Genomic DNA, 16130 nt, shown 5'->3' on the forward strand with positions numbered 1-16130 from the left:
CTGTAGGGACATTATTAGGAGAGTCAGATTTTTTTAGGGACAGTTTTTCAGAGATTTCTGTTTCTGTTTATGTGAGCCAATCCGAATTTAGTAACATTTAAATTAAACTGTTGAGAGTTGCTGTGTTGTTTGCACATGATGCCAGGCCACTGTCAATCAAATCAGATTAAACCACACCGTCCTGATGAAGATGAAACTCTTAATAAATAAATTCCTGAGGTTCAGTCCCCCCCCCCCCCTCACCACCCTAATCATTTTCATACAGTCCCTACCTACTCGGATCTCATGTTTCTACCTTTGAAATAAGTTGTTTACATTCACAAATATAAAACTTACGACAACATGGACACACCACAGAAAGGTTTGTCTAATGTCTGCCCTCAGTAAAGGGTGGCCTATTACTATACAGTGAACACACAGGATTACTCACGTTCTGAAATTTACTCCACGGAGACTGATGATTCACAAAACGGCTACATGAGGTTTTTACCCCTCAGAAACATTAACATTTTATCATTAATCAAACTTGAACCCAAATCACTTTTGCTGCCAACAGGTGTTCCATAGATGATGTGTTATTATGTTGGAGAAGTGCATCTTCAAGCCTTAGAGAAATGTCACATGACAACATTCTCCTCCACACGGGATGATGACCAGTGTAGAGACCTGCCAAAGCTGAGCGGACACGGTCGTACACCCACTTCAATGAAATCCTCTCTCCGAGCTCTGGGGAAAAGCGGGCTCCTCGCATTTCTTTCCTTTCCTAAAGTGTTCGTCTTGAAAGGGTGACATGCTTTGCCTCCAGAAACCTTTCAGTTCTGGCCTTTTCATGATCTTTCATGTCATAAGCAGGAGGGGGTTTCGAAGCATCAAACAACACTGCGCCCGTGGGTTGCCTGTTGTGTTTTTGTAAAACTTCCATTTGTGCCTCTGCTCGCAGAGCACCATGCTGAAAGCAGCCTACACGCCTCCCTGCGGTCATGTCACCGTCGCTACACCAGGCCGGTCTGCATGTGGACATGTAGCGGGTAGGGGTGGTAGACGAGTGGGGGCTGGGCCTGGGTGATGAAGTAGCTGCTGTAAATCGGCTCCGTCACGTACGGGGCCGGCTGGTAGAAGCAGGTGACGTTGGCCGTGTTGGGGATGGCGTTCTGCTCGCCCAGCACCCTCAGAGCCAGGACCGTGATCATGTTGAGCGTCTGCCTCCTCTCGTGTCCCATCAAGCACACCGTGCTCTCGTCTATCACGCGCCGCAGGGTCATCAGGTAGTCGTACTTGCTCGTCTCCTCGTTGCCGAGGAAATGGCACTGTAGGTAGGCCTCGATCTTGCGCTGCTGCTCGCTCACGTCGGGGAAGTCGATGAAGAAGCGGGAGCACATGTATCGCTCCAAGGACTTGATCTCCGTCTCGCTGGCCGGCCTGAAGTTCCTCACCAGCAGGTCGCTGTATTTGAGCAGGCCCCCGCCTCGGATCTCCTCGGGGTTGTGTGTGGCGATGAGACGATGGCGAAGGTGGTCCATCGCCTGTTCGAAGTCTCCGTACATGCACTCTGCTTCGACGGTGATGGTGGGCTCCCCTGCAGCCCCGGGCCATGAGCTTGGCCCGCACCTGTTCGGGACGGCGTCCGCCGGCTCCCATGGTTGATCGTTGATCTGAGGCTGAGTGTTTGCTGCACGTGTGCGGCTTTGTGTTTGGGAATCGGGAGGCTTCTTCGAGTGTTTTGGCTTAACGGTTTGTTCCACAGATTCATTGGAGCCGGTCCCATACTGAGGTGTACCGGCTTGGCGGCATGCGAGAGCTGTGAGGGCGTCTAAGGTCTCTGGCTCGGAGGCCGGAACGAGAGCGCTGTCCACTGAGGGAGGCTGAAGTGGTTTGGGTATGTCGATGGGTGGAAACAGCTGTGTAAGATCTGATAAATCAGTCAGTAAAGACCATTTCTCAGGCTTACTGATCATCTTCCTTGACATTTTCCTTTGTAATTTTGGTGAGGGGCAATAGTCCGGTACAACGCCCTGTGATGTGCTGCAAGTCTTCTTCGCTGGAGGGGGAAAGGAATATTCATGATGTGAATCTTGTGGGCTCGACGCATTTTCAGAGTCGACTTTGAACTGAATCATCTCTGCACAATGGACGTTTTCCTGTGGAGCTGCCTTTTCTGCTGGTTGGGAAGCCTGTGGCGCAGACGGCTCTTCATCGCTCTGTGGCTTTAAACATGCATGTGTCATCGGCGGATCCCTGACATCTGCCGGTAAAGTTTTAGAAGATGAGACTAAAGGGTAATCACTGCGAAGCTGTCCTTTCTCTTCTCCATTGCCTTCACATAGCTCAAACACAATGCCCTCTTCTATGCCGTCCACTGCCTCCCGCTGTAAGTTGACGGTCTCGTGCTCTAACACCTCCTGTGCATCCTGCTTTCCATCCACACGCTCAATCTCTGCATGTGGAAGATCTTTCTCAAGCACAGAAGCTGCTTCAGTCGGGCATGGAATTTCGCCCCTCGAATCTTTTCCAACATTGGCTTCAACGTCCCGAGGAATGCTCGGTTTCGCTTGCACTTTCTTGTCATCCTCACTGTCTCTTTGAGACAAATCCCCAGCGCTCAATGCCAACTTTCCTTCCTGTTTCCGTTCGGTCTCCCAGTAAGACTCCAGCATGCGGTCTAATATTATCTGGAAGGAGTCCACGCTGAACTCAAACTGCCTTCGCAGGGAGCTGATGAACCGGAGCCCCACGGTTTTAGCTCTGTTGTTAGAAAGCGAGATGAGGCTCCATCGGTCGTGCTCATTGAAGACTTTCACCATCTTTTGCACGTAGGCCTCCTTCATTGTCAGGCAGGTGATCTTCCGTCTGTTAACTCCACAAGGGAGGAGGTCTCGCAGGCTGCCCAGCACCACCTCCTTTATCACCTGGAGGTCCTCCTGCCTCGGCAGCTCCACTCCAAAAATGATGTCCAAGTCTCTATAGCCCATGCAGTTGTCTCTCACCAGGACGTGGCTGGCAGTCGCGCCATTGAGCCGTATGTCTTTCACTTGGATGTCTCTTTCGATCAGCCGATCCTTCACCACACGAATGATGTCCTTCGCTCTCACCTGCAGCGTGGGAAAGTTCCCTCGTCCGTGGATGGGGATTACCTCGGTCAAGACCTCGTCCAGAGCTTGGATTTGCTCAAGGGTCAAGTTGTGGAACCTCTTCTCCGCTTGAAGCTCCATCATCCTCACCTGTGAAACAGAGGTCTGACATATATATCACAGTGTGGCTCATGTGAGGAATAATGGCCAGTGACAGAGGGAAGCAAGAGTTTTTGTTCACATATAACAATAACATAATCTACCAGCCTTGCCCTTTTGTCTTCTGAGCCCTCATCAAAAGGCAATGTGCAGAAACTGCACAGAAAAACGTTACACGCTGTCTGCATCATCCCTGCACGTTGTTTACATCCATCCTCTTCATTTGTTAACTTAAAAGTCTAGGCCTTTACAGATCTGGCATTTGCTCCTTTTGTTTGCTACGCACACATGCAGTCAAACAGATATAATACCTGTGCTGAGGGCTTATGTCAGAGGTGTTTCCACCCTCGTTCCTCTCTGATCGCAGTTTGCTCTATATGCGATGTGACGTTGCTTATCAGCTAGGTTTGTAAAACTGCTCCGATTTTCTTCAACATTTAGCAAAAAGGGCAGTAACATACTGAAAGCGAAGTCTGAGCACTGAGTGACTAATTTCAGTTTCCCATGGTGAAGTTCTCTGTGCACTTGCACGAGGTAATACAACAAGCGACGGTTTTATCTGTTACATGCAAATTAGAATGTGTAAATGAATGCTGTAAAATAACAACCCAATGCATTGTGAGTTTTGAAAGGTTTTTTCAGTGAACAGTTGTATTATGAACGTCATCAGCTGTTTCTCACATGATTTTACTTCTCACAAGATAAACATTCAGTAGTCGCCATGTTGAAATGCCTCCATGATCATGTGCTCGTCCGCTGGTTACAGGTGACTCACCTGTCTGTTATTCCCTGGCTGGCAGCTGCAGGGACAATCTGAGGACAGATCTATAAGGGACAGTCTGGACTTATCTTTTTCTACTGTACCTGTATGAGCTCTTTTCCCTCCGAAGTATAGGAGTGCTGAATATAAGTGTCATACCAAGAAATTAAAATAATCCTGTGGTTGCGCTTAATGATTCTAATAAATAGCGATGTGCTTATTCCTGCTGTTATAATGTGACAATATTGTATGTGTCGGCTACAAGGGAAAAGGGTACGTCATCGTGAATGTACACTGACTCACTCACTACTGAGGCAAATGTTTAGCCCATTGCTGGAAGGTTTAAAGGACCTTCATACTCATCTACCTTTATGACAACATTAGAGTTAATAAGGATCCTCACGGGGTTTTTGAGATGAATGCTCATACTTGTTATAAAGTGTTTTTTATTATCTACTTTAGTTTTTTTTTGTCTTAAAAGGAGATGGAGATTAAACTTTTCATTAGATTTTTTCAGTCAGGATTTTAGCTTTGCCACTGGTTGCGCAGTTTTCTTTTCTTTTTTTTTGCTGCTTCACCATACTAATGCTTTTTCAAAATGATATCAAAATATAGGCTATTGTAAAGGAAATGTAATCTCTGAGTTCAAGGTATAAGTGAATATAGAAGAAGTGCAATATCATAAAGCTTGACATAAAATGTGAAGATGCACCAACTTTCAGGTCATCGTATACTTTAAATATCATTTAAGATTATTTTTATAATCCTTTCTTTAAACATCTTTATTTAATCAGATTTCTTAGTTCATACCAGGTGTGTGCCAAAAGTATTATGTAGTGATTAGAAATGATCGGAGAGCAATATAGGAGAGCATAACCCTTGCATTCAATACATTAAATTCAATTTAAATAATGTGAATATTTTCAGAAATATGTTTTGCAGTGAAAACAAACACCAGTTGTCTCGCTGCTCTGGTCCTGCTGCACTACACTCTGTGTGAGTATCAGGGGGTCATCGGGGTAAATAAAGTGAGTGGGTAAGAACACAGTGTGGCCCACAGCAGCCTCTAGTGAATCTCAAAGGTTACATCAGCTCGGTCCTGCAGCAGCGCTGCTCCTCTACCACTCGGCTTCTTTATAGATAAGACTATATGAGTCATACAGCCTCTGAATGAAACATCACTCGTTGGCTCTCCTGGATTATCTCCCTGTGCGCAAAACAACGACACAAAACGCACCACTTAAGGTGGCGTTTAGGGTTGTGAAATTCATCAAATGTTTCACCAGTGAATAGATTATAGCCTTTTTTTAAAGACTATATTAGTCAACCTATAGATTGTCGTGATCTGGAGGCACACATATTGGTGGATATTTTAAACACTTATATGACCAAACAATATTTTGCACAGGCCACTTTTGTTCTTTGATGTTTTAAACTCAAATATTGCCCATTTATCAAACTCACTAAATCACCACATCGTTCATAATGAGCTCAGCATCTGTGCTTTATGGTGCATTTATACTCCTTTAAAGACACAGATGCAGGTCTCAAGTTGAACATCTGGGGCAACATACTGGAGTAAAACAACATAACATTAACTGCGTTTTTTCCCCAGACTAAAGGCACAATAACACAACAGAAGCACAGTTTTAAAAACTCACCTGATGTATGGTCAAAATGCAAAGTAAAACCAGAGTAGCAACGCAAGAAAAGCAACAAAAACAAACCAGTGAGATATCCAACAGGTCTATCCGACCCCTCTGGAGAGGTTGATGCTGAACTTCACGCGGACAGTTTCCTCTCAGCGCAGTAGCACTGTTTCCATGGCAAATCAGGCGTCACCAAATTTACGGTAAATCACGACGCTCGGTCTCTGCGTCTGTAACGCTGCAGGGGACCGACGCACACTTAAGTGTTCAAAAACAAACAAGGTATATAGGCTGTGGTGTCGGGGGCACGTCCTAACTAACGCTAACACACAGATGAAGTTTAGACTGTCGCTGGTGGAGCACACCGAACGTGTCAGGCGGAGCGAACCGGCGTGCCACTGCACTGTTGCGGGGTGAGCATCACATCAGACCGGGGTGAGTCATCGTGATCCACGCCGTGAATCTAATCATCAATCAGCCGCGTTCACCGCCCACTACTACTGACACTACGACACATCCCCTCTAACCCCGCACCAAACAACACCAACGCGTTAACCCGAAGTTTAACATCAAACGTGTCACGTTTTAATGTTAACGGTTGTTTTTCTTTTTTATTTCTTTCATTCACATTTTTTTTTGCGAGGAGGAGGCAGCTCCCGTCGTGACGTCGAATGGAACACCGCCACCACGTGACGCTGACGTCGTTCATATTTTGGTAAAGACACCAGGAAGTGCGGAAGAAGGCGAACGGGGCGACAGACCGAAACCTGGAAAAAAAGGCTGAAGTTTCACTGACAAGTTTAGCTTTTTGTTTTTTTTTGCGGACTGACCGTAAATTATTTCATCGTGTTAATCGTTTGACTCGCTAAAAGTCGCCTCAAGATGCCGTCAATGGACAGTATCCTTTAAAAACAACGACGCGTTAGCGTCAATATGGAGAAACAAGACCGAGCACAACAACATGACGATACTGGTGAGCTGTATGCCCGACAAGACATCTGAAACACCTTCTAAATACGTGAGATATTGACCAAAAACACATTACATGCTTAAATAACCTGAACATGTCTTAGTTATTTCCAGACGTCGTAAAACGGGACAGAACTGGACTCGAAGGCCTCGGAAGCTTCAATACAAATGACTGGAAATACCCAACAACTGACATTTGACTACAATGTAACCGTGTAATGTTAGCTAACCCTCCAAATTCTAAAGTAAAGAGCCAAAGCGCCTACGTCTTAACGTTTGACTTGTTTTACTATGTTTATGTAATCTCGTTATGACTATCTTTGATCTAACAAAGCATTAATAAAGTCACAGTGAACACCGGTTACATAACTGTATTTGTCACAGCACCTCTACTCTGTCAAGGGTACAGTTTTTCCAAATATGTCAGATATTTTATGGCATTTCCAACCATTATTAGCAGATACAACTATAAACAAATTTAGAAGCTTAATACGTATATTTTAAGACCTCCCGTTGCTATTTCCTCCTACAACACAGACTTTTTAGATTTATCAAAGGTTGCTTGTTGTGTGTGTTTGGCCTTTGTGCTTCCTTAACCTCTTATCACAGAACAGCTCTTCAATTTGAAGTTCGCTGCCAAAGAACTCCAAAGAAACTCCAAGAGATGTGACAAAGAGGAAAAAGTGGAGAAGGCTAAAATCAAGAAAGTAAGTGGCCCCCTCTGAAGCCGGTCATCAAGGTAACACATGACCAAAGGCCACAGAATGTACCGCCTTGTTGTTGTTGTTGTTTTTAGGCCATCCAGAAGGGGAACATGGAAGTGGCGAGGATCCACGCAGAGAACGCCATCCGACAGAAGAACCAGTCTGTGAACTTCTTGAGGATGAGCGCTCGGATAGACGCGGTGGCAGCGAGAGTCCAAACTGCAGTTACAATGAACCAGGTACATTGAATACTGCCGTAAGACTTTAAATCAGCTACAGGCTCAAGATTTGCATTTCAGACTTGCCTGTTTGTTTGTTGTCAATTTAGTGATGGTGTTTTATTTTTCAGGTCACAAAATCTATGGCTGGAGTGGTGAAAGGCATGGATGCCACCCTGAAGTCTATGAATCTGGAAAAGGTAGAGAGTCATTTACACATGAAAAAAATATGTTCCTCCATATTTCTTTTTAGCAAAAACAATGTAAATGTCTTAGTCGTTTGGTAACAAAACTCCTCATACTTATAAAACAATCTCTCGATCCCTTTTTTTTCTCTTTTCAGATTTCGGGTCTCATGGAGAGATTCGAGCGCCAATTTGAAACTCTGGATGTTCAGACGGCACATATGGAGGACACCATGAGCAGCACAACAACGCTCACGACGCCACAGGTACATTTCTCTCCTCTACGCTTACATCCTCTCGTTGTTTTTGAAAGACAAACGCATTGACTGTGAATCTCATGTGTGTTTTCAGAATCAAGTGGACTCTTTGATGCATGAACTGGCGGATGAAGCAGGGTAACCTTCTCATTCTTTGTCTCCCCATTCTTTGTCAAATGATGTTCAATCACATACACGGGGTCTGTGGTATGCATTCTTGGATTGAAGCGTCAAAGACATTGTGTTTGTAATCTATAAATAAGCTTTGTTTGCGTGTTTAGATTGGACCTGAACATGGAGCTCCCTCAGGGACAGACGGGATCAGTGGGTACCAGCGTGGCCTCTGCAGAGCAGGTACACTTGCATACTTGGTGTTAGAATTGTTCTCCACATCTGGCACAGATACACTTTAAATATACATTTAAAAACCAGATGACTTGTAGCAATGTAAGTTAAGGGTTTATCACATAGGCTGAGTGAAAAAGACTCAGGAAATGTGATGACAGGAAAGACAAACTAAGTCAAACAATGACGTTAAAAAAAATGCAGTATTTGCAATAAAAACTGTAATGGAATGAATTCTTCTCTCGTCTTCCTCTTGCCCACTAATGCCGGTCGTTGCTCTCTATCTTGTCCAAAGGATGAACTGTCTCAACGGCTCGCCAAACTCCGAGATCAAATGTGAAGGACGACTACAGTGGACCGGCACCGTCATGCAGAGCTCCAGAACGCCGCCTGAATACGACTCCCAAACACCTTCTTATTTTTCGTCATGTCTTTTCTCCTCTTTACTTCTCGTGTGTCTTTGTAGAGGAGCTACTGTATCATCGTCTTGCCCCGCAGGTAGTAGCCCCTCGTTGGTTGTGTGTTAATAATAACCGTTGGATTCTGTAAACTAACTTGAGATGCTGGTTGTTGAAAATGTATATATTTCTTAAATATACATATTTACACAGGAGGAAGATGTAATATAACTTTATTGTTTGATATGTATACTTAAGAACTTCATACATTTCGCTGAATATATTGAGCGTGGCAGTTATTATCCTGTATTCATAAGCCAATTTCATATCACTATGGTGAATAAGCTGAAGGTTTTTATTTTTATCTTCATACGTGCATGATTGCAGAAAACGTTTATGCTTTTTCTCTTCTTGGTTTGAGAGTGTGAAAGACTTTCCCGCTTACTGTTGAACTGACTCCTTGTTTTGATTTGTTGTATTTTATTTCTGAGGAATATTTCAAGAAGATACCGGATGATTAGCCCGTGTGTTTGTCTGTTCACCTTAAGCATATTCACTGATCATTTGGGGAGGGGTTACAGTATGGAGACTACATACAGGAAACAATAACATTTTATAATACTTTTATCTCTTTGCCTTTTCAATAAACTTTTTGTCATGACATACATTTTTATTCCATCTATTGTGAAAATGAACTGCAAAGTCACGTACTGTATATCCATGGTAGAAATTGCAGCTTTTTATGTTGATGTATTGGCTCATCCAGCTGTCGGGGGGGACAGGAGACAAAGGGTCTCATTTATCAACATTATGTTGGAGCCGATATTTGTACAAAATATATGCCATCTAATGAATATCCCCAAAGAACCAGAAATAAACTGGCTGAGACTGAAAGTTCAACCAGTGCTAAGCCTTCATAGGAAATGTCAGACTTTCAGTGCAAAAAAATAGGACAAGGACCATTATATAAATGTGTAATATAATCATGTAAAAGACGACGCACAGTGTTTCAGGTGTGTGTAAAGTGGCTCTTCTTGCTTTAATATATTATTTCTGGCCACGTCATTGCCAGTCTTCTCTCATTTGCTCATCAACTCAAAGAGGACAAGTGGTCTGAATCAGCTGCTCTCTGTCTTTGCCCTTTGTCTGTTGCTGCTGGGTCCCTCTTGGTAATCATCAGCTCGCTTCATGAGGAAGTCCTTATTTCAAATCAGTTTTTTTTTGTTCTCCTTCACTGCATGCAGATGAAGTCGCTCAAATTTTCCATCACCGTGGGCTCCAAAACGGGAATGTTCGTGTCAGAAAGACACATTTTGCTTCTCTTCAGCTGAACAATGTTCAGTTAGAGAAATGTCAGTGATATTTAGGAATTTTGTGGTATTTCGTTTTTGAAGTCATGGTATTAATTGCAAAATGTCTTTGCTTAAAGACAGCCCCAAGTAAACAGTACAGATAAAGTAGGTGAAAACCTGAAGCAATAAGCATTTTACTGGTTTATTTTCTTTGACAGAGTATTGGTCAAACTGCTCCACGCAACCACACTGTATTCCACACTGCCCTAACACACGCGTACAATGTACACAGTCTGTAGATTTAATTGCAGACTGGCTGCAGATTGCACCGCTGCACGACGTAACAAAAGCGAGGAGGCCAGTCCGGACGTGACGTCATGATGCCATGACTGTTTATTGCCATCTAGTGGCCATTGTCAGGAACTGCAACACAAACTTGACCAACTGAATTTTACATCTTGAGACTTACTGTATTTACTTTGTTAGAGACACCAGTTAAAAACAAATTTTGATGTTAAGTATTATGTACAGTAGTTATTATTTACTTTTAAGAATGAGTTACATTAAACTGATTCTTAAATGATCCTGCCAACCACAAAATGAGAATCTACATGTCCCACTCTTGGTAGTAGCAAATGCAGTATACTTTGCAAATATGCATTTAAAACAAAAGTTTCTCTGATGCAATATTGCACAAAATGTACTAATAGTATCTTCTAAACCTATTTTGACACTACTAAAGAAGAAGAAGCTCGAGGGATCTATTATCCCTGTGTGATGCCTGTTAGGCAATTTTAACTTTATGCTTCCAGAAGATTCTAACAGTAACTACTTTCCGAATCCTAATTTAACATATTTTTAACCTTAATATTTAATTTGTGTGTGTCCTCAGTGGTAAACATGATCTGGTAATGAAGCAAAATGTGTCCGTGAGACAAAACTCGGGGCTTAACCCAAGTAATCCATCATGTGACTTTGGCGTAAACAGGAAGCAGCTGATCTTCACCTCACTACTGCCTGCTTCCATCAAGTAATGTGTACAGCTGTAATCTGAAAAACTAAAAAGAAACTGGTCGTCTGAAATTGCTTGAATTCAAGTAACGGATCTACCCTGTCAGGGTAAGTAGACTACTGAGTGTTAACTTAGCTAGCTAAGCTAACACTGCCTGACTTGGCTAACGCTATATCTGGACTATTTTGTCGTGCTAGCTAACTTAGCATTAGCTTAGACGTTTATCCGGAACGGAGAAAAGAGTTTAAATAAAGTTATTGAACTGTTTATATATTTGTCCGTGTCTAATAAGCTTACGACCGGATACACATGTCTGACTTGTTTGTCATGTAAGCGTTTAAACTTGTCCTTCCGTAGTAATGTCGGTCATCTGCTTCATGAGAGCTAACGTTCAGTGACAGCTAGGTGAAACTATTTGTGTCTGTTCTGCAGCTGACGGAGAGCTGCTGCAGACACTGACTAAAGTCACCTGACTTGCAGCTCAGAGAAATACTCTACTTCGTGTCTGCTGAGGGGGATGTCAAGCACAGCAATGAAGAAAAAGGTGAAGCAGGGGCTAATCATTGACTCTTCATCAAGTAGTGGTACATGTACTTAAGCATTGAGGTGGTTGTACTTTACTCGAGTACCTTCATTTCATACCTCTGAAGTGTTTAACTTGAGCTGTTTTCCAATGGCTCTAATAATGTATTATCACATCTTGATATGTAGTATTTGCTATTTTAAGATTTGTCCTAAAATACACATCATTTAGAAGTCAAAAGGATTTTTCAACTTGTACCCACTTCTATTCTGCACTTTCAGCTAAAAGAATCCTTCCCCCATTCTCTAAATGACTGGTGATTTTAACATCTTCACAGACCTTTTTAAGGCTGATACTAAAATTCTCCAGTGTCATTTTCTTGAAGCTTAAATTAAATGATGACATTAAGTGCTTCTCTCTCAAAATTATATTCCCGGCAGAGTGGAGAACTCGTTGAAGCATTTTCGGCCATTGTGCAATCAGATAATATTGAACAATTTCATTTATAAATGACATGTGAAATACATCTTACAAATCATTTACATGTTTTTTGGTGTCAACCACTTCTTAGACTGTTTTGTACAAAACATATAATCAGTTTACAGAATATGAGGCCTTGTCAGAAATTAAAATCAGCCCTCTTGACTAGCAACAACATTTACATGTAATTAGACGTTAACGCACCACAAATCATGTAATATAATATAACAATATGGTGCTTTTGCTTTTCATATTTCAAGAGCATGATGTTGCTTGTCGTGTATATGTAAGTTAAAGGACTTTTACATCCTCTGAAGTGTTTTAACATTGCGACACTGCTTACTTTATTTGAGTAAAGAGATTATTTCTTCCACCGCTGGTCATAAGAGTAGAGGAGAGACGAGACTTCATCTTCAGCGATGAGTGAATCTGTTGCATTTGTGCTTTCAGGTGTTACTGATGGGAAAAAGTGGTTCTGGAAAGACCAGTATGAGATCAATCATCTTTGCTAATTACATAGCTCGAGACACACGCCGCCTTGGAGCGACAAGTAAGAGTGCTTTAAAAATCAAAGGCGCCGCATGATGCCCCATGTTTCTTTAATATCATCTAACAATATTTACATCCTTTTGTTAAATGTAGTTGACGTGGAGCACTCCCATGTACGGTTTCTTGGCAATCTGGTTCTAAACCTGTGGGACTGTGGAGGGTAAAGTACAAAGTTTGTTTATTTGCCATTTTTACACCGACTTCTTCAATCTGAGCTCGTCGTGTGAAACGTCGCTCTGTGCTTCCTTCACCCAACAGACAGGACACGTTCATGGAGAACTACTTCACCAGCCAGAGGGACAACATTTTTAGAAATGTAGAGGTACTTATTTATATATTCGACGTTGAGAGCCGCGAGCTGGAGAAAGACATGCACTACTACCAGTCGTGCCTGGAGGCCATCCTGCAGAACTCCCCCGACGCCAAAGTGTTCTGCCTCGTTCACAAAATGGATCTGGTGCAGGAAGACCAGAGAGATCTGGTAAGCTTAACAATTGTGATAGTTTGTCTTCCACTCTCCACGTGCACAATTTGATCACTCAACTCAAATAAGTAATCCTGTTGAATGAACATTATGACTTCTATTGGATTTTTAGGGTGCTTTTTAACATCTGGTTGAAATAGTAGATTAAAGTCAGACAAATGTTGCCGGCCCCCTTTTACAATGTTTGTTCTTTTCTTCTGTTCATCAACGGACACGGTCTCTTTTCAAATAAAGTAAGCTGCTGAACAGCAATAAAACCTAAGAAAAAAAAAAAAAAGCTTCCAGTATTAAATTAGAAAACCCCTTGAGATGTATGATTGTTATTTATACCGTTTCTCTATTTGAAATCCTGAATTTTTCAATAGTTGAGGTAAGATTGAGTGTAACAGCAAATCATCGGCCTTAACATACATCTGTAACACCGGGCATAACTTTATGTGCTAATACTGGATAACTTCAACAAAAGTATAATAATATGGTCCTCTTGTTTATCCTCCCCTCCCCCACCCTGGATGTCATATTTCTTATTGATTAATTAATTGATTTGATCGTGTGACTGTTCATGACTGTTTCAACAGATCTTTAAGGAGCGCGAAGAAGATCTGAAGAGACTGTCCAGACCTCTGTCCTGCACTTGCTTCAGGACGTCAATCTGGGACGAGACCCTGTATAAGGTTGTGATGCTTGACTGCTTGCATGTCTGGACGTCTGGTAATACAGTCGACACAGTAATAAACATTTCTAAATGTCTTTGCAGGCCTGGTCTAGCATAGTGTACCAGCTCATCCCAAACGTCCAGCAGCTGGAAACCAACCTGAGAAATTTTGCGCAGATCATAGAGGCGGATGAGGTTCTCCTGTTTGAGAGAGCCACCTTCCTGGTGAGAGAAACCTCCTCCTCCGGTCTGGTGTCTGGTGTCTGGGCAGAAAATCTGGATCCAGTAATGAAAGTATTGTGTTTTTTGTTGTAAATGCAGGTGATCTCCCACTATCAGTGCAAAGAGCAGCGCGATGCTCACCGGTTTGAGAAGATCAGCAACATTATCAAACAGTTCAAACTCAGCTGTAGGTGAGTTGACGCTGCACAAACATCGCCGTCACACCACACATCACCCACCAACTGTCTTTTTTTATCACGTTTCTGATTATTTATTTATTTTGTGTTCCAGTAAACTGGCAGCCTCTTTCCAAAGCATGGAAGTGAGGAACTCCAACTTTGCGGCCTTCATCGACGTCTTCACCTCCAACACATACGTCATGGTCATCATGTCGGACCCCTCCATTCGTAAGCATTCACAACTAACAACTTCTCAGCAGTGAATGTGCGGTTAAGAAACCAAACCGGCGTGATAAAATGTCTCCGTTTATCTTCTTTTTTTTTTCAGCATCCGCAGCCACTCTCATCAATATCCGTAATGCTAGGAAACACTTTGAGAAGTTGGAGCGGGTGGATGGACCCAAGCACAGCTTGCACATGCGAATGCGCTAGCCGGTGTGTTTGTCCCCGTGGAAACCATCAGCCAATCAGTCCACAGACCGCAGACGGCATGTGTGCGGTCTTCCAGCTCCGATACATACGAAGCAGCCCTGCACTGTCTCCTCTATATCTTCTTATTTCAATCACAGCTATTACTGGAGAAATCATATTTTCTTTTGGTCTAATTTCTACAGTGATCGTAAAGTATCTTGAACTTTCGACACATACTGTTGGAGTATTTGCCCCGTAGCTCGACCCATTAAAAGTCAAATGAATAGTTGTGTTTACTATGAAGGGGACTACCTTTGCTGTCACACTTGGTCTTACACAGTCCATTCATTCATGCCAGTGAATCCCAGTGATCGGGGGACGTTGTCTCCAAATGATAAGCAGCAGATACTGTCTGATTTTCAAATGCAGTTTGTAAGCTGTTACACTTTGAAAACAATATATAGTTATATTCAGAAAAATATGTGACGTGTGTTTTTTTTCTTCTTCTGCTTTTACATTTTGACAATGCTCAACACTTGATCAACATTTTCAGAACAATTGTGGTGCATATTTTGTGAACAGATATACATATTAATACATGTTTACTTCCTGTAAAAAGACTCGGAGATCGTTCCTGTTATTCCTTTCAGTCACTGTAGCGTCTCTGGCCATGAGGCCTTTTGACACTCTGCACCAGTTGTCCAGTGCACATGACATGTGGTGGCAAACGTTTGGTGTGTGTGTGTGTGAGGAGAAAGGGGGAAAAGTTCAGTGCACCTGTTAAGCACTTTAGAGTCGACAGCAGTGTATGTGCAGATGGAACAACGTGTTACAACACAATCAGTTCATTTCAGTGACAAACAGCTGAGTTTAAGCTTGTTATACAGAATTACTTTTAATTTCCTTTCTTGTCTGAATTAGCACTTAAGCCTTTGAAAACGTGGCTTCAAAGCTGAAGTTTTTCTTTATAACATTTAACAACAAATAATCAAAGTAAGAACATCTTTAGGTTTTATTTGTTAAGAGTTTAACAATTTCAAAACTCTGCTAATCTGCTTCCCCAGGTCTGTGTGGATGTGGTTTGATCAGATTTAATTGAAAGTGACCTAACAGTGAGAACAACCTGGCAGTCATCAGTCTGATAATAGTGCGTTCATGTGGTGCTCGTAGTAAGGGGCAGATGAAGAAAATATATCAAATTTCAACCAGGTTTTAAAACCGAGAAGGAAGCATCCACGGCAATTCAAATGATAACTGACTCACGCCAACACCATCCATTTCTGCTGATGAAGAACCATGTGATTTAAAAAAAGCTTGTCAGTGGACTTTGCCTTTAATGGTAATGCCAGTGGAAAAAAACATATTCGGCACTGCTGACCAAATCCCATTGAACTGATGTAACTGGCTGCATGTAGCTCCGACGTTTAAAAGTTCTGACGACGTGTATCAGTGGATTAACCAACAGTCAGCCGGCCTGTTGCTGTGCTCTTAAATCACCATGGTCTGCTATTCTTCAGCCAGTAGGTAAGTTATGTTAAATTGCACAGACATGATGTGATTGGTGGGAAGTATTTTGTCTTTCTTTTGACAGAGATGAAAACTAATTAATAC

At 42.4% G+C, this 16130-nt stretch overlaps 2 protein-coding genes across 2 annotated transcripts; both read left to right on the forward strand.

Annotated features, from left to right (window-relative positions):
- Positions 1–6360: 6360 nt before the first annotated feature.
- Positions 6361–9373, forward strand: chmp1b (charged multivesicular body protein 1B). The gene is made up of 8 exons (XM_079171626.1): positions 6361–6534; positions 7215–7312; positions 7402–7548; positions 7659–7727; positions 7871–7978; positions 8064–8107; positions 8251–8323; positions 8610–9373. Exons 1-8 carry the CDS (start codon positions 6519–6521, stop codon positions 8652–8654), a joined length of 600 nt encoding a protein of 199 aa, XP_079027752.1. The 5' UTR covers positions 6361–6518; the 3' UTR covers positions 8655–9373.
- Positions 9374–10993: 1620 nt separating this feature from the next.
- rraga (Ras-related GTP binding A) lies at positions 10994–15081 on the forward strand. The gene is made up of 10 exons (XM_079171605.1): positions 10994–11123; positions 11449–11560; positions 12470–12569; positions 12662–12728; positions 12827–13049; positions 13631–13726; positions 13810–13932; positions 14029–14120; positions 14221–14336; positions 14437–15081. The coding sequence occupies exons 2-10, from the start codon at positions 11534–11536 to the stop codon at positions 14538–14540; spliced, it is 948 nt and encodes a 315-aa protein (XP_079027731.1). The 5' UTR covers positions 10994–11123; positions 11449–11533; the 3' UTR covers positions 14541–15081.
- The last annotated feature ends 1049 nt before the right edge of the window (positions 15082–16130 follow it).

This window comes from Pholis gunnellus, assembly GCF_910591455.1.
Source record: "Pholis gunnellus genome assembly, chromosome: 13".
NCBI classification, from domain to species: Eukaryota; Metazoa; Chordata; class Actinopteri; order Perciformes; family Pholidae; genus Pholis; species Pholis gunnellus.

Excerpts from the sequence above, each read along its gene's own strand:
- rraga (XM_079171605.1), top strand. The coding sequence starts at position 11,534 with ATGTCAAGCACAGCAATGAAGAAAAAG. Across the intron at positions 12,570-12,661 it reads ACGCCGCCTTGGAGCGACAA|TTGACGTGGAGCACTCCCAT; the intron begins GTAAGAGTGCTT and ends TGTTAAATGTAG. Across the intron at positions 13,050-13,630 it reads AGGAAGACCAGAGAGATCTG|ATCTTTAAGGAGCGCGAAGA; the intron begins GTAAGCTTAACA and ends CTGTTTCAACAG.
- chmp1b (XM_079171626.1), top strand. Across the intron at positions 7,979-8,063 it reads CAACGCTCACGACGCCACAG|AATCAAGTGGACTCTTTGAT; the intron begins GTACATTTCTCT and ends GTGTGTTTTCAG. Across the intron at positions 8,324-8,609 it reads GCGTGGCCTCTGCAGAGCAG|GATGAACTGTCTCAACGGCT; the intron begins GTACACTTGCAT and ends TCTTGTCCAAAG.